Below are 23,655 nucleotides of genomic sequence, written 5' to 3'. Positions count from 1 at the left end.
TGGTGCCTGGGGTAGGTGGGAAGAAGTTTCCGGGGAGCCATGGAGAGATGGCCTGTTCTATCAGGGAACTTAATCTTGAGGAAGAGATAGGGTCATGCCATATAGCAAGGGCTCTGCGTGGTCTTTTCTTGGTGAGTAATTTTGCTAGTTTAAAACAGACATGAGGCCAGGCACAGTGGCTCATGCCTATAATCCCAGCACTTTGGGAGGCAGAGGCTGAGGCAGGCGGATCACTTGAGGTCGGTAGTTCGAGACCAGCCTGGCCAACATGGCGAAACCCCATCTGTACTAAAAATACAAAAAATAGCCGGGCATGGTGGTGCATGCCTGTAATTCCAGTTACTGGAGAGGCTGAGGCAGGAGAATTGCTTGAATCCAGGAAGTGGAAATTGCAGTGAGCAAAGATTGCGCCACTGCACTCCAGCATGGGTGATAGTAATAAAAATTAAAAAGTAAATAAAAATAAAATAAACAGACACGATCAGTCTCACTGCATTATACTGAAACTCAGTTTATTTACCACTTAACATTTTTTCCTAAGAGCTTTCTAAGAGCCCCCCAGTGCAGCCTGCATTGCTGGTTCGACTTTCCTGGTGACTCTTGGAGGTCAGGGAGAGCTTTCCAGGGTCCCTTTGCCATCCCCTGCTCTCAGCACAGCATTCTGGGTAAAATGCCCTTTGGAGAGAAAGAGATGACTGTTCTCCATTTCCTGCTGTAGTGTCTGACAGCCTTTACAGCCAGGAAATCTCCCCTCCTGCCCAACTGACTTTTCTTTTCCTAGCTTTAAGGTTTACAACTCTTCATTGGGAAAGTGCATCTCAATTTCTTTCCCTCCTGTGGATTCCAAGCTCTTATTAGGGGCCCAGCGGGTTGTACTCAACTGGTAACAGTTCGGCCTAAGCCAGTGGTGAATAAGACGTAGGAGAAGATAAACATGCCTTCCCCGCCACGGAAATCAGAGCTCCAAAGCAATCTCCATGCCTTGGGTGGAGAATGACAGCTGACCTTTAACAGAACAGAGCCCGGGGTAGCTGGCATTTGAATCGAGCTCTGATGGAGACGCCCCCATTTTTGGCAGGCGCGATGTTCGACCGTTCACTTAAATTTATTTCTCAGAGAAAGGCAAGAGGACAGAGACACCAAGATGACTTGGAGAAATCATATTTGTTTTTCTTTACCCATAGGGGACTTTGGGAGACATCAGAGTATACTTCAATTTTCCATCTTCCTTAGAGGCATAACTAAAGTGCTGAACTGCTGAACTCGGCACTGTGCTTTAAAAGCTTGAGCCTCTGCCAGATTCAGGTGGCAGATGTCTAAAAGCTTGAAGCTCTTCTTCCTAAATATCACAGAAATTATTTAATATATAAAAAAAATTTTAAGAAGAGTCTTCCACAAATAGAAGTGCAGCCTTACTTTTTATGAGATTGTGAGACTCCAGGCATCGCCTCCTTGTTGGCTTTGAGATTTCTGCAGATTCCAGACCAGCCCCAATCCCCCATGAGCAGGAGGGTCAGAGCCACCCCCACGCCATGCTGGCCACCAGACAGTGTCCGTCCAGGGGCGCTGGCATTGAGCCTCCTTTTCTCTCCTGGGCCTGTCTCAGGAGCCTGGATTCTAGGTCATAGGGAAGGGCTTCATGCATCCCAATAAAGGTCTGCCAGGCCAGGAACTCCTCCCACACTAGAAGCTGGAGTGGGGAGCAGGAGAAATGGGGAGCATCCAGAAGCCAAGGCAAGAGGGGTTCCCATGCTTCCTCTCTTTCCCATCTACCACTCCCTTCTCCCCCCAACACCTTAGCACACCTGCCCACTTCCTGTTTCCTAAACACGGAGTTTTTACTCATGGTGTTTCTTCTTTCAGAACATCATGGGATTTCGTACAAATCTTATCTTTTTACAAGGCCTAGCTCAAATGCCACCTGCTCCAGGAAGCCTCCCCTGATGCCTGTCCTTGCCCTGCACCTCCATAAGACTTTACATATTGTTCTCGTGATGGGAAGCAGCATAATAGGACAGTGGTTAAGAAAGAGGTTCTGAAGTCGGCAACTGAGTTGGAATCCCGGCTTTGCCATTTATGGGCTGTGTGATGCTAGTCAGGGTATTTGTTACTCTGAACCACGGTTTCCTCCCATGTAACACGGCAATGATTTTATTCAGTTAGAGAACAAATATTTATGGAACATCGATTGCATGCAGGCACTACTTGAGTTCTTGGGACTCAAAAGGAAACAAAAGCTAAGACGCTTCAGGTGTCTGACATTCTGGCTGGAGTGAGAAAGTCTATTAATGCCAGATGCATAATATATGGTGTGCTATGGAGAATAACACAGGATAAAGGGGAATAGGGAAGATGGACAGCTGGAAGGGAGAGGACAGGGTGGTCTGTTTATAGAGGGCCATCAGGGAAGGCCTTTCTGATAATGCTTGAGCAGAGGCTTAAATGGAGTAAGGGAATGAGCCATGGACAGATGTAGAGAAGAGTGGTCCAGGCCTGGAACCACAGTGCAAAGGCCCTGAGGTAGGAATGTGCCTGGCAACTCTGATCAACATCAAGGAGGCCACTGGCTATAGAGCAGGGAGACTCGCAGGTGAGGTGCGAGAGGTCACAGGAGACCACAGACCCTGAAGGAATTGCGCTTTTCCTTGGAGTCACGTGGGAGCCACTGTGTGGGGCTTGAGCAAATGACTGATAGGGTCCAGAGGATGTTGTGAAAGGATACCTAGTGGGTGGAGAATGGGCTCTAGGCAGGGGGACAAGGTAGCAGCTGGGAGGACAGGTATGGGGCTGTTGGCAGTAATCCAGGAGAGAGGTGCCAGAGGCCTGGACCAGGGTGGTAGCCGTGGAGGTAGTGAGAAGTCCTTTGAAGGTAGAATTGGTACCATTGATTTGCTGTCACACTGGATGTAAGACACGTGAGAAAGAGACGTGTTGCGGAGAGCTCCAGTGCTTGCTGGGGCAGCAGGAAGAATGGGCTGCCCTTGTGCTGACCAGAGGAGGAGGCTGGAGGAACGGGACTGGGGAGGGACCACTAGCTCAGTTTTGGGCATGATAAGCTTGAGATGCCTCTTAGAAATCTACTGGTTTGCTAGGGCTGCCACAGCAAAGTACCACAGACGAGATATCTTAATAGAAGTTTATTTGAATCTTCAGAGTCCTGGAGGCTAGAAGTCCAAGATCAAGGTGCCAGCAGGATTGGTTTCTTCTGAGGCCTCTCACTGCATCCTCATATGGTCGTCTGTCTGTGCACGTGTGCCCTGGGTGCCTCTCTGCATGTCCACATTTCCTCCTCTTATAAGGACTCCAGTCAGATTGGATTGGGGTCCACCCTTTAGGGCCCTTTTAACTTAACCACCTCTTTAAAAGCCCTGTGTTCAAATACAGTCATCTTCTGAGGTTCTGGGGGTTAGGGCTTCACAGATGAATTTGAACACAATTCAACCCTAACAACATCTACACAGTATATCAAGTAGGCAGCAGGCTCTGAGTCTGGTAGTTCAGGAAGACAAATTTGGGAATCACCAGTCTAACACCCAATGAGCTCTCAAAGGCAGCTGAGCAGCTCCTCTCATTGACGGTGGTGGCAGGAGCATTCTGGGGTGATATAGTTTGGCTGTGTCCCCACCCAAATCACATCTTGAATTCCCAAGTGTTGTGGGAGGGACCTGGTGGGATGTAATTAAATCATGGGGGCAGGTCTTTCCCATGCTGTTCTCGTGATAGTGAATAAGTCTCACAAGATCTGATGGTTTCTTAAGGGGGAGTTCCCCTGCACAAGTTCTCTCTCTTTGCCTGCTGCCATCCATGTAAGATGTGACTTGCTCCTCCTTGCCTTATGCCACGATCATGAGGCCTCCCCAGGCATGTGGAAGTATGAGTCTATTAATCCTCTTTCCTGTATAAATTACCCAGTCTCAGGTATGTTTTTATTAGCAGCGTGAAAACGGACTGATACACAGGCTCTGAAAGGAAGCTCCATCCTAGCCTTTCCCCTCTGGTGACCTCACACCACATGCTTGTCAATGGCCATTCATAATGGAGCCACACTGCCATAACAAGGTGGGAGCCTTGAGCCTTTTGAAGGGAATTGCAGGCAGAACGTTCTAGATGGATGGAGACCTGGTACTTTCCAGCTTACCTTCATTCTGCCTTCACATTTCAATCAAGTGACACCTTAGGGTTTGTTTCTTTACAAGAGGCTCCCTTTCAGTCCATCAAGGACCCCTTAATGGCCTTATTGAGAGCCTGTGGTAGGGGCTTAAGCATATAAAGATGGAGGATTGGACGATCCAGGGAGGGTGACACATTTTCATAGACAGAATCTCATAAAAACATCCAGAGAAGGCTGCCATGTTCAGGATTCCTGGGCCATTCTGTTGCCAGGGACATAATTCTCGGAGTATAAGCCGGACCACCATCTGCCACAGCACCTTCCTCCATAATCTCTGTCTCCTGTGGGCAGGAGTGCCAGGCCCTGGGCTGTGCACCTGGCCTACCTCTTCCCTCCTGGTCCTTCCAGCAAGACTCAGGAAAGGGTGCATCACCCGAACCTTTCAGCTGAGGAAACTGAGGTTCCGAGAGGCTGAGTATCTTGCCCACATCACACAGCACATCGTGGCAGTGGAGACGGACTCAGACTGAGACGGGGTCCCTGGACTCCTGTGCTCTGAACCGCTGAGCGCAGAGTCTTCAGGACACCCTGGCACTAAGTCCACACCTGCCCTACTGGCTTCCCAGAGGCCTCCTGCGGCCCCCTCCTCAGCCAGACCCTCCCCTCTCCTGTGCTGCCTTTGCCCAGGCCACCAGCTGCTCCCTCCCCACTGAGATGAGATGGGGAAAGTGTCTCCCTGATGGGGGAGGCCCACCCCCGCTGGGCCTGAGAGAAGGTGTAACCCCATGCCAGGGGGTCCACCATGCGCTTAGGACCTGCTTCCAGAGCCCACTGAGTTCCTGGCTCCAGGGGCTGGGGGTCAACAGGGAGCAAGACCGCCCCACACTGTGCCCCAGGGCTCCCCTTGAAGGGGCCAACCCATTGCGCTCTTCCCGGCCTTGTCCCGGTCTCCATCTCCGCCCAGCCCGCTGCCCACCATGCTGCCCCAGGTCTCTGTTGAAAGGGGACCCGCTTCCCAGCCGATTCAGTCCCGGAAGTCACCGCTGACCCTCACGCGGGCTGCTCATGTTACAGCCAGGGCAAGACGCATGTGCAAGTCCCGGGTCATCTCCGTGCTCCCAGCCCGCTCCTCAAGCAGGGTGTCCCCTCGCCCCCTCCCGAGCCCCTCCCCCAGCCAGGGTTCTGGGCTCTTTTTTCATCCTGAGATTCATAGCCATGAAAGTCAAACCCAGAGGCGCCTGGACGCCATCGAGCCGCGGTCCTCATGGCACTGAGGAAGCGGCGGAGGCCCAGGGAAGCTGAGCGCCGAGGGGTGGCCCTTGGTGAGGGGCTGGGCCTCCGGGCCGGGCTGGCAGGGGCTGCTGTTTGTTTCCGCTTTCACTTTTAAGTGCCACGTTCTTTTTGTGCATCCCAGCACCCAGGCGAGGGGCAGGGGCGTGATCCCCCCAGGCCTTCCCCTGGTTCCGTTTCCCTCCCTAGCCCCGTCCCTGCGATGGGTGGAGACAGTGGGCTGTGACAATGGATCGCGACTGCCGTTTTTACCTGGCGGACGTGGCCCCCGAATTCGCTTTAACCAGATGCCCCTCTTCGCCTGGAGCCCTGGGAGCAGTCCCCTTCTCCTCTCAACAATAATTAGCCTTGTAAGACTAATGGAGGAAATCGTGTCTAATTACCCTGTTGAAGGCCCAATTATGCGATTAACATTCGTGGCTATAAGCTAATGATGGGAAGAGCCTCTCATTTGCATAGCATTAAGTTAATTGCTGGCAAGCGGAGGGGCGGACAAGGCGGCGATGGCAGGATTCTCTTTCTGAAAGGATACTAATGACCAGAGAGGACGAGCCACCTGACAGCTTTATTAATTAACAGCGATCTGATTACCTACCAGGAATGGCAAGTGGCCTCGCTGAAAGGCTCGGCCTTTGAGAAATGAGAGATGGGAGCCCTCACTGCCGATGTTTCTTGCACACGCTTTACTGGGTTAGAGGCAAGCTCATGACCGCCTTGAAAAGCCATTTTAGACAAATCTTCCTTTGCATTCTTGCTGGAGCCTTTCTCTTATGCCCTTCCTTGGACATTTGCTCATTCACTCCCTCTCCCGTGCACTCACCCCACCCGTAGTGACTCATCCCTCACCCCACCCATAGTGACTGCGCTCCTCTTGCCTGCGACGCTGGGAACAGGCAGCACAGCCTAAGGTCCCTCCCGGGAAAGTGTTCAGAGAGGGTTCCATTCTGGGAGAGGCCCCCACTTTCCTCAGAGATTTCAGATTCGAGTCAGCCTTGCTGCTGGCAAATGTCAGCAGAGAATTTCAGAGCTTGAGGAATCCTTAGAGAGCATCAGTTGGAGTCTCTTACCCGGAAAAAAGTGCGGGCCCAGAGATGCTGAGAGTCTGGAGCTCAAGGGCAGGGAGGTACCTGGACTGAGCAGGACGGCTCTGCCTCTTCAGTCTCTCTTTTATTCCCGTCTGGCCAACTATATTTGGAGATTTTGACGTTGCCTTGGGAACCCCTGCCCCTCCCCACAGTGCCTGCCCAGCCGCCTCCCATTTCCCCTCCTAGCACTTACTTGCCCCTGGCCCTCCTCCCAGCCTGTTTCCCCCATGCGGACAGGAACTGTATTGCACTCACTCTAATAAGTAAATGATTGGATCAGTTAAGGAACCCTTACGGTGGTGTGGCTGGGATTCATTTTCCAGTGGATTTTAAAACATGGAGATTTTTAACGACAAATAAAATCTTGCATATATCCTTCTGTAACTTGCTTTTTCACTTAATAAAATATTATGGACATCTTTCCCTATCACTGCATAAAGATGTAGCTCACTGGGTGTCTGCATAGCATGAGACTGTCCAGATGTATTATAATGTATTTAAATACCTTCCGTTAGCAGACTTTTTTTTCCTTTTTTTTCTATTACAGTGTAACAACTGGTATTCGTTTCTATACACATACATATGCATTTGTATTTGTTTTTGCATTCGTTTTGATCATTTCCCTAGGGAAAATTCATAGAAATGAAATTGCTGATCCAAAAGGCATAAACAATTAAAAAGTTGGCCAGCACAGTGGCTTACGCCTATAATCCCAGCCCTTTGGGAGGCCGAGGCGGGCAGATCACCAGAGGTCAGGAGTTGAGACCAGCCTGACCAACATGGAGAAACCCCGTCTCTAGTAAAAAAATACAAAATTAGCCGGGCGTGGTGGCGCATGCCTGTAATCCCAGCTACTTGGGAGACTGAGGCAGGAGAATCGCCTGAACCCGGGAGGCAGAGGTTGCAGTGAGCCAAGATGGCACCATTGCACTCCAGCCTGGGCAACAAGAGCGAAACTCCTTCTCAAAAAAAAAAAAAAAAAAAAAATTGAGAAGTTAATGATTTTGATTTTTTATTGGTAGATAATAATTGTACATATTTATGAGGGTACATGTGATATTTTAGTACATGCATATAACATGTAATGATCACATTGGGATATTTAAGATGTCCATCACCTTAAACATCTATCATATCCTTATTTTGGGAACATTTCAAATCTCTTCTGGCTATTTTGAAATATGCAATAAAGTATTATTAACTATAGTCTCCCTACTGTCCTATCACACACTAGAACTTATTCCTTCTATCTAATTGTATTTACTTACCCAGTAACCAACCTCTCTTCACCTCCCCCGCCCCCTCCCAGCCTCTGGTAACCATCATTCCACTCTCTACCTCCATGAGATTGACTTTTTTAGCTCCCACATATGAGTGAGAACGTGCCATATTTGTCTTTCTGTGCCTGGCTTATTTCACTTATCATAGTGACTTCCAGTTTCATCCATGTTACTGTAAATGACAGAATTTCATTCTTTTTATGGCTGAATAGTACTTCATTGTGTATACATACCACATTTTCTTTATCCATTAATTTGTGGATGGACACTTAGGTTGATTCCATATCTTGGCTATTGTGAGTAGTGCTGCAGTAAACATGGTCATGCAGATGTCTCTTAGATATACTAAGTTTCTTTCTTTTAGATACACACCCAACAGTGGGATTATGGAATCACATGACAGATCTGTTTTTAGTTTTTGCAGAACCTCCATACTGTTTTCCAAAGTAGCTGTACTAATTTACAGCCCTGCTAGCAATGTGCTAGCATTCCACTTTCTCCACATCCTCACCAGCATCTTTTTTTTTTTTTTTGCTAATAGCTATTTTAACTGGGGTGAGATGATATCTCATTGTGATTTTAATTTGCATTTCCATGATATTTGTGATGTTGAACTTTTATTTTAATACGCCTGTTGGCCATTTGTATATCTTATTTTGAGAAATGTCTATTCAGATCATTTGCCCATTTTTTAATTGGCTTTGCTGTTGAGTTCCTGTGTATTCTGGCTGCTAATCTCAGTCTGGATGGATAGTTTGCAAATATTTCCTTTAATTCCATAGGTTGTCTCTTCACTCTGTTGTTTCCTTTGCTATGCAGAAGCTTTTTAGCTTGATGTAAGCCCCATTTGTCTGTTTTGGCTTTTGTTGCCTGTCCTTTGAGCTCTTACCAAAAAAAATTTGCTCAGACCAATGTCCTGAAGTATTTCCTCAATGTTTTCTTTTGTAGTTTTATAGGTTTGGGCCTTTTTTTAAAGTCTTCAATCCATTTTGATTTGATTTTTGTCTATGAGGAGAGAGAGAGATCTAGTTTCATTTTTCTGCATACAGATATATCAGGTTTTCCCAGCTCCATTTATTGAAGAGACTGCCCCTTCTCCACTGAATGTTCTTAGCACCTTTGTCAAAAATCAGTTGGCTATAAATACATGGACTTATTTATAGATTTCTATTCTGTTCCATTTGTCTATGTGTCTGTTTTTATGACAGTACCATACTATTTTGGTTACTATAGCTTTGTAGTATATTTGATGCCTCCAGTTTTGTTCTTTTTGCTCACAATTGTTTTGGCTCTTTGAAGTGTTCCATAGTTTCCATAGTTCATATAATTTTTAAGGTTTTTTTTTTTTTTTTCTATTTCTGTGAAGAATTTTGTTGGTATTTTGATAGGGATTGTGTTGAATCTGTAGGTCACTTTTGGTAGTATGGGCACTTTCTCAATATTAATTCTTCCAATCCATGAACATGGAATGTCTTTCCAATTTTTGTATGTATGACCTCTTTAATTTCTTTCACCAGTGTTTTATAGTTTTCCTTGTAGAGACCTTTTACTTCCTTGGTTAAATTTATTAAAATATCCCAATGTGATCATTACATGTTATATTTAGGCCAGGCACAGTGAATCACACCTGTAATTCCAACACTTTAGGAGGCTGAGGCAGGAGGATTGCTTGAGCCCAAGAGTTTGAGACCAGTCTGGGCAACATAGAGAGACCTCATCTCCACTAAAAATAAAAATAAATTAGCCAGGCATGTTGGAGCACGTTTGTTGTTCCAGCTACTCAGGAGGCTGAGGTGGGAGGATTGCTTGAACCTGGGAGGTTAAGGCTGCAGTTAGCCGTGATCACACCACTGCACTCCAGCCTGGGCAACAGAGCAAGACCCTGTCTCAAAAAGAAAATGTATTCTTAGGTATTTTTTTGTACCAACGGTAATTGGGATTGCTTTCTTGATTTATTTTTCCACCAGTTTATTGTTGGTGTATAGAAATGCTACTAATTGTTTGTATGTTAATTTTGTCTTTTGCAACTTTATTAAATGTGTTTATTAGTTCAAAGGGTTTTTTGGTAGAGCATTTTAGGGTTTCCTATATGCAAAATCTTGCTATCTGCAAACAGGGATAATTTGACTTCCTCCTTTCCAATTTGGATAACCTTTATTTCTTTTTTGTGTCTAATTGCTTTGGCAAGGACTTACAGTAATGTATTGAATAAGAGCAATGAGAGTGGGCATACTTGTTTTATTCCAGTTATTAGAGGAAAAGCTTTCAACTTTTTCCCATTCAGTATAAAGTTAGATACCGGTTTGTCATATATATGACCTTTATTGTGTCAAGATATATACTTCTTCTATACATCGTTTGTTGAGGGTTTTGTTGTTGTTGTTTTTCTTGTTTGTTTATTTTAGAGACAGGGTCTCATCTTGCTATGTTGCCCATGCTGGTCTTGAACTCCAGGGCTCAAGTGATCCTCCCACCTCAGCCTCCCGAGTAGCTAGGACTACAGGTGTGCACCACTGTCCCCAGCTTGTTAAGGGTTTTTATCGTGAAGGGATGTTGAATTGTATCAAATGATTTTTCTGCATCTATTAGGATGATCATATGGTTTTGTCTTTCATTCTGTTGGTGTGATCTATTGCATTTATTGATTTGCATATATTGAATCATTTTTGCATCCCTGAGATGCACCACACGATTATGGTGAATGATCTTTTTTTTTTTTTTTTTTTTTTGAAACGGAGTCTCACTCTGTTGCCCAGGCTGGAGTGCAGTGCACGGCTCACTACAACCTCCGCCTCCTGGGTTCAAGCAATTCCCCTGCCTCAGCCCACGCCCAGCTAATTTTTTGTATTTTGGTAAGGATGGAGTTTCACCATGTTGCCCAGGCTGGTCTCAAACTCCTGAACTCAGGCAATCTGCCTGCCTTGGCCTCCCAAAGTGCTGGGATTACAGATGTGAGCTACTGTGCCCAGCCGGTGAATGATCTTTTTAATGTGCTGCTGGATTCAGTTTGTTAGTGTTTTGTTGAGGATTTTTGCTTCTGTGTTCATCAGTGATGTTGGCCTATAGTTTTCTTTTTTTGCTGTATCTTTGTCTGGGTTTGGTAGAATGCATTTGGATGAATTACCTCCTCTTCTATTTTGTAGAAAAGTTTGAGAAGAAATGGTATTAGGTTGGTGCAAAAGGAATTGTGGTTTTGGCCATTACTTTCAATTAGCTCTTCTTTAAATGTCTGGTAGAATTCAGCAGTGAAGCCATCAAGTCCTGCGCTTTTCTGTGATGGAAGACTTTTTATTACTGATTCAATCTTATCACTCATAATTGGTTTGTTCAGTTTTACTATTTCTTCTGGTTCAGTCTTGGTAGGTTGTATGTGTCCAGGAATTTATTCAGTTCTGTTAGATTTTCCAATTTGTTGGTGCATGGTAGTTCATAATAGTCTCTAATGAGCCTTTGTATATCTGTGGTACCGGTTGCAATGTGTCCTTTTTCCTGCTTATTTATTTGGGTCTTTTCTCCTTTTTTCTTGGTTAATCAAGCTAATTGATTTTGCTAAAAACTGACTTCATTTTGTTGATCTTTGTATTTTTCTTTTAGTTTTAATTTATTTCTACCCTGATCTTGTTTTTTTGTTTTTATTTTTGTGTTTTTGAGACAGAGTCTTGCTTTGTTGCCCAGGCTGGAGTGCAGTGGTGTGATCTCAGCCCACTGCAACTTCCACCTCCCAGGCTCAAGTGATCCTCCCACCGCAGCCTCCTGAGTAGCTAGGACTATAGGTGCGTACCAACACACCCAGATAATTTTTTAAATTATTTTTTAGTAGAGACAGGGTTTCATCATGTTGCCTAGGCTGGTCTTGAACTTCTGGGCTCAAGCAATCCACCCACTTTGGCCTCCCAAAGTGCTAGGACAGGATTACAGGCATGAGCCATTGCGCCAGGCCTGCTCTGATCTTTATTTTTTATTTTCTTGTACCAGTGTGGGGTTGAGTTAGTTTTTGCTTTTCTAGTTCCTTGAAATGCATCCTTAGGTTATTTGAAATCTTCCTACTTTTTTTTTTTGATGTTGGTGTTTATTACTATAAACTTCCCTTTTAATACCGCATTTGCTGTACCCCGTAGGCTTTGGGATTGTTAAAAGAAAAACTTTAGATAAATTAAATTTAGCAGACTTTAATTGAGCAAAGAACAATTCATGAACTGGGCAACCCCCCGAAACCAGAACAGCCTCAGAATGACTTTAGCACTGCTAAGTAGGCGGAGTGGATTTGTGGACAGAAAAAGGAAAGTGACGTGACATACAGAAAATGGAAATGAGGTACAAAAACAACTGGATTGGTTACAGCTTGGCATTTGCTGTATTTGAATACGGTTTGAACAGTTGTCTGCCTTAGTTGGCCAAAACTTGGTGATAGGTACAAAAATAAGTTACAACCTGTTTAAACATCTAGTTAGATTACAGCTTACTGTGTGTAAAGCAACCTTCAGGCCAGACTTAAAATACGTAAGGTGGCAGCTTTAGGCTAAACTTAATTGAAGAGCATGTGTTTCTGTTTTCCTTCGTTTCAAGAAATTTTTAAATTTCCTCCTTAATTTCTTCATTGACCCATTGGTCATTCAGGAGCATGTTGTTTAATCTCCATGTATTTGTACAGTTTCAAAAGTTCCTCTTGTTATTGATTTCTAGTTTTATGCCATTGTGGTCAGGAAAGATACTTGATATGATATCAATTCTTTAAAATTTGTTGTGACTTTCCCCCGAAAGCAAGGCACACTCCAGAGGTAGCTCCAGCTTCAAGATGGTGTCATACAGCATCTGGCTGGCCACAGTGGCAGGGTGCTGTGTCACCTCCTTCTCTAGGGGAGCACAGCTATATAGACACTAGGCAGCTCTCTGCATGGGCATAGGGCCTCTGAGGACCCCAGTGGTGAGTACTGTAGGTGTCCAAAGGGTGGTGGGAGCTTCTGGAATCCTCTTTTCCACCTTTTCACTGTAGGAAAGCGTTCCTCCTGGTTCCTGGCTGACCCTGGCTGGAAGATGAGCAGTGGAGTCCTGTTGTTTCCTTCCTTTTTATTTTTTTATTTTTATTTATTTATTTATTTTGAGACGGAGTCTCGCTCTGTCGCCCAGGCTGCAGTGCAGTGGCGCGATCTCGGCTCACTGCAAGCTCCGCCTCCCGGGTTCACGCCATTCTCCTGCCTCAGCCTCCCGAGTAGCTGGGACTACAGGCGCCCGCCACCTCGCCCAGCTAATTTTTTGTATTTTTTAGTAGAGATGGGGTTTCACCGTGTTAGCCAGGATAGTCTCGATCTCCTGACCTCGTGATTCGCCCGTCTCGGCCTCCCAAAGTGCTGGGATTACAGGTTTGAGCCACCGCGCCCGGCCCCTTTTTATTTTAATTTTTTTTTTTTTTGAGGCAGAGTCTCGCTTTGTCACCCAGGCTGGAGTGCAGTAGCACAATCTCAGCTCACGCAACCTCCGCCTCCTGGGTGCAAGTGATTCTTCTGCCTCAGCCTCCCGAGTAGCTGGGATTACAGGCATGTGCCACCACACCTGACCCATTTTTGTATTTTTAGTAGAGACAGTGTTTCTCCATATTGGTCAGGCTGGTCTGGAACTCGTGACCTCAGGTGATCCACCCGCCTCAGCCTCCCAAAGTGCTGGGATTGTTTCCTTCTGTTTTCTATATGGCTATCCAGAGTTTCTGTGCTCACCAGGGCATCTGGTACTCCTTTGATGAACTCCAGGGCTCACCCTTTTATTTGTTTTCATTCACATATAGTTGTTTATTCACTGTTTGGCTGTCTTTGTGGAAGGCAGAGCTAACTAGAGGCTTCTAGCCAGCCATCTTGCTGGGGTCACTCCAGCATCATCTACTTTGATTTTTTAATTGAAAGGAGTCACACACTGAAGGAATACAAATGGTATTCAGTGAAAACTAAATTTCAGAAGAACAGTTGAAAATTAATGATCTAAGCCTCTGACCTAGGTTAAAAAATTACTAAACTCAAAGAGTAGCCGGAGAGAGAACAGAAACCAATGGAATAGGAAACAGAGCTTGAGTACAGCAAAAGTGGGTTCCTTGGCAAAATTAATAAAGCTGACAAATCTCTAGCAATACTGATCAATAAAAAAAGAAGGAATGGCCAGGGGCAGTGGCTCATGCCTGTAATCCTAGCACTTTGGGAGGCCGAGGCAGGTGGATCACTTATGGCCAGGAGTTCGAGACCAGCCTGGCCAACATGGTAAAACCCCTTTTCTACTAAAAATACAAAAATGAGCCAGGTATGCTGGCGTGCAGCTGTCGTCTCAGCTACTTGGCAGGCTGAGACACAAGAATCGTTTGAACCGGGGAAGTGAAAGTTGCAGTGAGCCGAGATTGCACCACTGTATTCCAGCCTGGGCGACAGAACAGGACTCTGTCTCAAAAGAAAATGAAAGAAAGAAAGAGAGGAAGAAAGGAAAAGAAGAAAGAGACAGAAAGGGGGAGAGAGAGAGAGAGAAGGAGGGAGGGAGGGAAGAGGGGAAAAAGGGAGGAAGAAAGAAAGGAAAGAAAGAACAGATTGACATTTGAAATGAAAATGAGGACAAAACTCATTTAGATAATGAATATAGCAACATAAATATAACAGATTACAAGGATAGGAAAAATATTATGAACAACTTTATGGTAATAAATTTGGAAACAGATAAAATAGATAAATTCATAGGAAAAATTTATCAGTAGTGACGTAAGAAGAAATAGAGGCCAGGTACAGCGGCTCACGCCTGTAATCCCAGCACTTTGGGAGGCTGAGGTGGGCAAATACATGAGGCCAGGAGTTTGAGACCAGACTTGCCAACATGGCGAAACCCCATCTCTACTAAAAATAGCAAAATTAGCTGAACATGGTGGCACATGCCTATAATCCCAGCTACTCGAGTGGCTGAGGCATGAGAATTGCTTGAACCCGGGAGGCAGAGGTGGCAGCCAAGATTGTGCCACTGCACTCCAGCCTGGGCGACTGAGTGAGACCCTGTCTCAAAAAAAAATAGAAAATCCAAAGCCCCATAACTATTAAATAAATTGAATAATAAAAGTGAATTGTTCCCCTCCCTTAAACACTAGGCCCAGATGCTGTTTACAAGTGAAATTTACCAAAATATTCAAGGAATTGATTATTCCCATTGTGAACAAACTCTTTTCAGAAAACAGAAAAAGAGGGAACATATCACAATACATTTAATAAGATTAATAAATTCTTCATGTGAAACACAAAAGTAATATAAATAAGAAAAATTACAGGCCAATGTTATTCATAAATATAGTTGCCAAAATTCTAAACAAAATTTTAGCAAATCCAATCCAATTGTGTAGTAGGGTATTCAAGGATGATTCAACTTTAGAAAATCTATTACTTGAATTCACCATAATAAGAAATTAAAGAAAAAGAGATATGGCTGTTTCAATAGATAAAAACAAAGCATTGGATAAAATTAAATATCTATTCATGATTTTAAAATTCTTAGCTATAAACTGAAGGGGATTTCCTTAACCTGATAAAAGATACCTTCCCAAACTATAGCAAACATAGGTCTTAGTGGTGAAATGTTAGAAGCATGCCCTTTAAAATCAATCATAAGACAAGGATTCCCCCATCATCATTTCTATGAAACATTATTAAACAGTGCAGTAAAGACAAGAAAAGTAAATAAAACCTCTAGGACTTGGGACGGAAGAACCAAAAGTCATTATTGGCTGGTGTTATATTCTCAACATTAAGAAAGCTCCAAAGAATCTATGGAGTAGTTAATAGTTTTAGTTTAGCAAGTTTACCAACTAAAAGATCAATAACTAAAGATCCAAAAATTATTTACACTTTCTTTGGCAACAAAGAGTTGGAAAATGTAAAATTAAGACAATAACAACAATGGCCAGGCACAGCAGCTTGAGCCTGTAGTCTCAGCTACTGGGAGGCTGAGGCGGGAGGATCGTTTAAGCCCAGGAGTCAGGACTGCAGTGAGCTATGATCATTCCACTGCACTCCAGCCTGGGCAACACAGCAAGATCCCATCTCCAAAAAAAAAATTCAACAATGTATAGCAGAAGAAAAACATACACTGAAATAAACACAAAGATGTACAAGCCCTTTATTGGAAAAATTGTGTAAATTTATTAAAAGGCATATAAGAATCCCTAAAAGGGAGACAATGTCTTATTCATGGTTAGGGAGGCTAATATTATAAAGATGTCACCACTTCCCAAATTGATCATAGATCCAGTGGAATCACAATTAAAATTTCCAAGTTGGTGGTGGTGGTGGTTTTTGATGCAACTTGCTGTGCTCATTCTGCATTTTACATAGAAGAGCAAAGAGTTAAAAATTTATGAAGTTATTCCCGAAGAAAGACCAAGTGGGAGGACTTGCCCTCTCAAATATCTATTTTAAAACCATTAGGACATTGAGGTGTTAGCACTAAATTAGATCTACTAACCAATGAAACACTCACACTTGTACGGACACTTGATAATGACAGAGGTAGCACCACAGATCAGTGGGAAAAGATGGATTTTCCAATAAATTATGCTGTGCAATTGGGTACCCAATGTGGGAAAAAAATTACCTTCGACAGCTACTTGCCCCTTATAGGTAACAATCAGTTCCAGGCAGTTTAAAAGCTTAAACGTGAAAGATAAGACTTTAAAACCTTGTAGGAGAATATACAGGAAACTATCTTATGATCTTGGGATAGAGAAGTCTTCCTAAAACAAGGCACAAAGAGCATAAACAACAAAAGAAAATAAATAAATGTGACTACATTAAAATTGAGAACTTTTTTTTTTCTTTTTTTCTTTTTTTTTCTCTTTTTTTGAGATGGAGCCTCGCTTTGCCGCCCAGGCTGGAGTGCAGTGGCATGATCTCGGCTCACTGCAACCTCCGCCTCCCGGGCTCACGCCACTCTCCTGCCTCAGCCTCCTGAGTAGCTGGGACCACAGGCGCCCACCACCACGCCCGGCCAATTTCTTGCATTTTTAGTAGAGACGGGGTTTCACTGTGTTCACCAGGATGGTCTCGATCTCCTGACCTTGTGATCCGCCCACCTCGGCCTCCCAAAGTGCTGGGACCACAGGCGTGAGCCACCACGCCCGGCCAAATTGAGGACTTTTATTCAGCAAAAGGCCTTCATCTGAAGAATGAAAAGACTCAATCTGGATTAGGCTAGTTGCAACCAAAACAGAGTTAGTATCCAGACTTTATAAAGAACTCCTATAGGCCGGGTGCGGTGGCTCAAGCCTGTAATCCCAGCACTTTGGGAGGCCGAGACTGGCGGATCACGAGGTCAGGAGATCGAAACCATCCTTGCTAACCCGGTGAAACCCCGTCTCTACTAAAAAAAAATACAAAAAACTAGCCGGGCGAGGTGGCGGGCGCCTGTAGTCCCAGCTGCTCAGGAGGCTGAGGCAGGAGAATGGCGGGAACCCGGGAGGCGGAGCTTGCAGTGAGCTGAGATCCAGCCACTGCACTCCAGCCTGGGTGACAGAGCGAGACTCTATCTCAAAAAAAAAAAAAAAAAGAACTCCTATAAATGAATGAGATAAAGCATGCTTAATACAAAAAATGGGCAAAAAAAGCAGGAACAGACCATAGAATTCTGGGAGCATACTAAAACCTGTGGAATTGTACATTTCTTTTTTTTTTTTTTTGAGACAAGATCTCACTGTATCCCTCAGGCTGGAGTGCAGTGGCGCAATCACAGCTCATTGCAGCCTCAACCTCCCAGGTTCAGGCAGTCCTCTCACCTCGGCCTCCCTAGTAGCTGGGGCTACAACACGCCACCACACCAGGCTAATTTTAGTATTTTTTGTAAAGACAGGGTTTTGCCATTTTGCCCAGCCTGGTCTGGAACTCTGGGGCTCAAGCGATCCTCGCACCTCGGCCTCCCAAAGTGCTGGGATTACAGGCGTGCGCTGCCATGCCCGGCTGGAACTGTACACTGTAAATAAGTGAATTTTATAGTATGTGAATTATATCTCAGGCTGTTTTGTTTTTTTTTTTTTTTAAGACATGAACATGGATTTCACAAAAGAAAAAACACAAGGGCCAAAAAAACATAAAAAGTTGCTAAACCTCATTAGAAAATGGAAAATGCAGTGGTTCATGCCTATAATCGCAGCACTTTGGGAGGCTGAGGCAGGCAGATCACTTGAGCTCAGGAGTTAGAGACCAGACTAGGCAACATGGCGAAAAACCGTCTCTACTAAAAATGCAGAAAAAAAAAAAAAAAAAAAAGCCAGGCGTGTGGCACAGGCCTGTAATCCCAGCTACCTGGGAGGCTGAGGCAAGTGAATCATTTGAACCTGGGAAGCAGAGGTTGCAGTGAGCCGAGATTGCACCATTGCACTCCAGCCTGCGCGACAGAGCCAGACCCTGTCTCAAAAAAATAAACAAACAAAAAAAGGAAAACGGAAAATACGAATTTAAATCATAATGGTACATTGTTTTGTTCCTACCAGCTTGTCAAACATTAAGTCTGTCCAAACTAAGTACTGATGAGGATATGGATGAGTAGGAAGCCCTGCTGAAGAGCATTTAGACTTTTTTCTTTCTTTTTCACTTTGCAAATGGTGCTGTAATAAACATGCCATATGTGTGACTCTGCGTATTCGTATGACTATTTCTCCAGATTAAAACCCTGGAAGGGAACGGTGGTTCCACTTCTGTTTTTAATGGGTGCCACCTAAGTGCTCAAGAGCTCATAATTCTATGGTGGCAATAAAGAACTGGATGACTGAAAGTGATGGATGCTTTGGAAATGACTGAAACGTCCAAGAAACAAAGGCTTCATCTAAGTTGGGTGATGCCACATGGCAGACCATGAGGACATCAGGACAGCAATGTGAGGGACGGCCCCCAGAGCCATCAAAACTGCAGCCCTGCCCAAGTTAGTGGCCCCTTTCGGTGGAATTGCCCTCCTCATGCTCAAGCTGTGGAAATGTTTGTCATCATGAAACTTAAGGTTTACGGAGTTTTTTTCCCCCCTTAGGATCAATGATGGATTTAAAATATCCCTAAATGTTTTCTTTCAAGAATGGCTCTATTACCCACGGCAGTTCTATATGGATATACAGATAGAGTATATCCAGTAATGACAGTTATTTTCATTTTTAGTGTGTTGAGGGGCTAGCCACAAGAGGGAACAGCAAGGGCAAAGGCCTGGAAACAGGAACCAGATCCACCTCTGTGGCTGCCGCCTTTCAGAGCCTCAGTTTCTTCACTTGCGAAGTAGAATTGGTAGTCCACATTGTGCGAGCTGCTGTGAGGGTCAGTCAGGTAGTGCATACAGGTAAATGTGAGGGAAAAATAAATCGTAGCAGTTTTGTTCCAGGCTCGATCTTCTTTCTGTATTTCCCATACAGGATCAGATTAACCAGTAGGCCCCCAGGCATAGCCCAGATTGTTCTATAAGAGAGTGGGGGCCGGGCACGGTGGCTCAAGCCTGTAATCCCAGCACTTTGGGAGGCCGAGACGGGCGGATCACGAGGTCAGGAGATCGAGACCATCCTGGCTAACACGGTGAAACCCCGTCTCTACTAAAAAATACAAAAAAAAAAAAAAAAACTAGCTGGGCGAGGTGGCGGGCGCCTGTAGTCCCAGCTACTCGGGAGGCTGAGGCAGGAGAATGGCGTAAACCCAGCAGGCGGAGCTTGCAGTGAGCTGAGATCCGGCCACTGCACTCCAGCCTGGGCGCCAGAGCGAGACTCCGTCTCAAAAAAAAAAAAAAAAAGAGAGTGGGTACTGCTCATCAGAGGAAACAAACGGCCTTCTTTTGCTCCTTGTCTTCCTCACCTGCCGTGAGGTGGCGGGCCCTCCTTCCCCAGAGGCCAGCAGGTTGGAAACGGCCGCATTGGTGCCATGAGGGTGAGTTGGGGAACCTGTCCTAGCCTTGTCCTGCTCTGGAACCCTCTGCCCATCCCAGTGAGCTGTGGAAGCTTCTCTCCCGCTCACGGTGGGAATCACCAGGTCCCCGTGGCAGCTTCTGGATTGAAATGTCAGTCACTCTGGCTGCCCCTGGACACATGCGTTCCGTTGTCATCTGTCGGGTGCCCACGGCAACTGCTGCAGTGTAATAGAGACAAATGTAGCAACCAAACTGGAATGCGATGATTCCGAAATTATGTATTTAATTCACAACTGGTATAGAGTGCTCATAAAATCTTGATCATGATAGAGAGGCAATAAACATTTGAGAACATAAATATCTGGGGAGGAAATGGCTTTGTGAAACATTTAGTTGTGGAGTAGTTAGAAGAACAGAGAAAATCAGCCAGGCAGAACTCTCTAGACACCAATCCGGTGAGTTATAGATGTAGGGCTGATAATGATCTTGAGTGAGTCGTTTTATGGGTGTGCGGAATTCGCCTACTCTCTAAAGGGGGGGATGATGATAATGGTACCTGCTCACAGGGTGTGATGAGAAATAAATTAGGTGATATGTGTCTGGTGCTTACAGGAGCCCATTTTGAGCTCCAAAGAGTGGGACAACCCAGTACCCTCTTGCTAGGTCAGAAAGAGTCAGGTCAGTGAGACGCCAGCATTTTCGGTGAGAGAGTGGTTCAGATTCTGTTCGCACTTCGGAGTGTGGCCCCTGGCAGCTGATCGCCCCTCCCCTCACCTTGGCAAAACAGATTTGTTCTCAGTGCAGAAGGTGGTTTAAAAGGAATTTGTTACCATGAACAGTGAATTTTTAGGTATGCAAATGATCACGTAAGAAACAGCTTCGCAGGTTGCGGGCGCCCTCCCTCTGGCTCCCTGCCTGGCTTTCGGAGCCAAGCTCCACACCTTAAGGTGCCTCTAGGAGAGAGCTGAGCCCGACAGCAGCTTCCCCCAGACACTGCGGAAGGCAGAATGGCTTAAACTGAGGGCCTCAAAGCTTTCTCTCTAGAACCTGGGAGCTTCTTTTTTGGGAGAATTCTTTTGATACAAGAATGAGCTGCTGTTTTTGTACTTCCTATGAGAGGAAAACAAAGGGAAGTGGATTTATGTAGACCAGGAAGAGTCTGGACAAAAAGAACTCTTCAGTGTCTTCAAAGGTGGCAATGGGAGGAAAGATAAGGGCAGCTGAGGAATACACCTCCTCTTAAAAAAATCTTTGAGGCTAGGCGTGGTGGCTCACGCCTGTATTCCCAGCACTTTGAGAGGCCAAGGTGGGTGGATCACTTGAGGTCAAGAGTTCGAGACCAGCCTGGCCAACGTGGTGAAACCCCATCTCTACTAAAAATAGAAAAATAGCCGGGCATGGTGGCGCATGCCTGTGATCCCAGCTACTTGGGAGGCTGAGGCAGGAGAATCGCTTGAACCTGGGAGGTGGAGGTTGCAGTGAGCCGATATCGCACCATTGCACTCCAGCCTGGGAAACGAGTGAAACGCCATCTCAAAAAACAAACAAACAAACAAACAAAAACATCTGAGAGTTGGAGCCAGTCAATGGGCTGAGGCAACTCTGCCTGTGAAATTAGGGTCTTCTGGTATTCTCTTTGGCCCTGGGATGCTATGATGCAATGGCTACTGGGGCTGCCACTTCTATAGCTGGTGATTTATGGCTGTCAGCCAATAGGAAGATCACGTATTCATTCAGCAAATTCTGATTAAGCCCTGTGATGAGGGCTATGTGCACACGGTGCAGGCTCTGGAGATGCAAAGGTGGGAGTGAGGCGTGGTCCTGCCCTCCACGGTCCCTTCCCCAGGAGCTTGCCTCTAGCAGAACAGACAGATCTGATACAGCTAACTACTGTCCTTCACAGTGAGTGCGTTCTTTGAGGTTTGCCTTAGAGCAGGTGTAGTCAGGTGGGATTTGTTGAGGTGTGAGGGTGCTCGACCGGCAGACTGTCTCCCAGCGTGGCTTTTGGGGTGCAGGATAGGGCACCTGGCACCTGGGAGATACCATAGGCAGGAAAGCAGCTGAGGGCATGCCAGGACACAGTAGCGTTCCAGGTCCCTGACACATGGAAAATATGAAAACCTGCCAAATCTTTTAGACAATCAAGTTGTAATCCAGATATTCTGGCATGACAGTGAGTGCTTGTTTCTGTCAGCTAAAAGAGGGAAAGATGCTGATAAAAATATCAGCAAGGTGGGGAGTGGTGGTTCACGCCTGTAATCCCAGCACTTTAGGAGGCCGAGGCGGGCGGATTACCTCAGGTCAGGAGTTCGAGACCAGCCTGGCCAACACGGTGAAACCCCGTCTCTACTAAAAATACAAAATTAGCTGGGCATGGTGGCACATGCCTGTAATCCCAGTTACTTGGGAGGCTGAGGCAGGAAAAGTGCTTGAATCCGGGAGGCGGAGGTTGCAATGAGCCGAGATCGCACCATTACACTCCAGCCTGGGCAACAAGAGCGAAATTTCATCTCAAAAAAAAAAAAAAAAAAAAAAAAAAAAAAATCAGTGGTAATGTTCTGGCCATAAGGCCTTTTTCTTTAAGTGGTTGGAGAAGAATGGAATCAAATTGGAAACTGTTGATTCCTTATGTATGAAAGGCATGGCTCGGGGAGGCAGAGGAGGAGAAGCTGCCCTTGGCTCAAGTGTCCTGCCAGGAACAGCGGCAGGAGGAAGCGCCAGCATCACAGAGAGGGCAGTGGCAAGAGGAATGGGCACTGAAAGTTTCAGCCTTCACAATGGAAACTTGATATGAAAGGGGGGCGGCCTGATATGTTTCCAATCAGGTAGGGATGGGGGTCGATCCTGTTTTCTCATTTGCACGCTTACTGATCTTCCAGGAACATTCAGAGTCACTGGTGGTTAATGCCAATGTTACACGCTGGGTGCCCACACCTCTCGAAGGCCTGCTGGATATCACCTTGGGCTCACACTGCAGTACGCTGACTTGGCTCCATCATGGGTCCCATATTTGTCTGCGGTCCTGCTCAAAGATGATGAAATGCAAATAGCCATTTCTATCCCAAACTGAAATGCATCTCTGTGCTTGCTTGTGGCCGAGGTACTTCAGAAATATCAAAGAGTATCATCCGCTTCCCCTTTCCTGACCTTGCCTGTTCTGCCGTCTCCTGGTAGCATGTTGTTGCAGAGGTCCTAGGCGGCCATGTGGCCTCCTCTTCTTTCCCTGGAGTTTCTGCTGAGCTGAGTTGGTTCTCAGCCGTTAACCAAGTCGCCCTGCAGTGGGTCCTTTGGAGACAGGCAGCGTGGTGTGAGGGCAAAGAGCTGCCTTCTCGTCCCGCACTCCGGGCTGCAGTGCCCTTTGTGGGTTGCGCTGTCTGAATGACTTATCCCACCTGGAGAGCTCCTTCTCCATCATGAAGTGGAAGCGATGATGAGACCTAATTCAGATGGCAGTGGAGAGACTGGATTCGTAAATACAAAGAGGAGGCCTTCGTGCATGCTCCCTCCGGTCACCATTGTCACCTGAGTGCCACTCCAGGAGGCTGCGGGGATGGGGTGTGAGAGCACTTGTCTCCTTTCGCAGTGAACATGGAGGGGCTGCATGCTCTCCACAGCGGGGATACGCTGGTGCCGTTCCGCCCCAGCCTGGGGATGAGCCATACCCTCCAGCAAGGAAACTGGTTTAAAGCCACCAGCCTGAGCCTGTGCCGGGGCCCTTCCCTACCAGGACGTGAGTACCTGGGGATTAGTCCAGGGATGGCTTCAGCCCCCGCACTCATGAGCCCTCTCTGCCCCAGCCACCCCAAATAAACCCATCGTCTAAGCAAACAGAGTGTGCAGCTTTGTGGACATGTCCCATGAGCAGTTCTAACTGGGCTGCTGCCCCTAAGCCCTTCTGAGATAGGAGTTGTGGGGACCCTGCCAGTGGGGCCAGGACCATCTGCCTGCCAGGCCCACGTCCTGCAGGGCCAGGCTCAGCCACTGGCAGGGGATGGGGGATGTTCTTGGCAAT

The 23,655-nt window shown here is 46.0% G+C and overlaps 1 protein-coding gene across 5 annotated transcripts in view; it reads left to right on the top strand.

Annotated features, from left to right (window-relative positions):
- AK8 (adenylate kinase 8) overlaps positions 1-23,655 on the top strand; it is a 155,530-nt gene that overhangs the window by 102,083 nt on the left and 29,792 nt on the right. Inside the window, exon 12 of one of the 5 annotated variants that reach the window (XM_008005850.3) lies at positions 22,523-23,486. The exons of the other annotated variants lie outside the window; for them this stretch is intronic. Coding sequence (XP_008004041.2) covers positions 22,523-22,628 — 106 coding nt within the window. The 3' untranslated portion in view covers positions 22,629-23,486. Of the gene's footprint in view, positions 1-22,522; positions 23,487-23,655 lie in introns of those variants that run through there. 5 annotated transcript variants of the gene reach the window in all.

The sequence above is a fragment of the Chlorocebus sabaeus genome, chromosome 12, assembly GCF_047675955.1.
Source record: "Chlorocebus sabaeus isolate Y175 chromosome 12, mChlSab1.0.hap1, whole genome shotgun sequence".
Lineage (NCBI taxonomy): Eukaryota > Metazoa > Chordata > Mammalia > Primates > Cercopithecidae > Chlorocebus > Chlorocebus sabaeus.
Note: the sequence above shows the minus strand (reverse complement) of the source record. Positions and strands in the feature narration are given on the sequence as shown.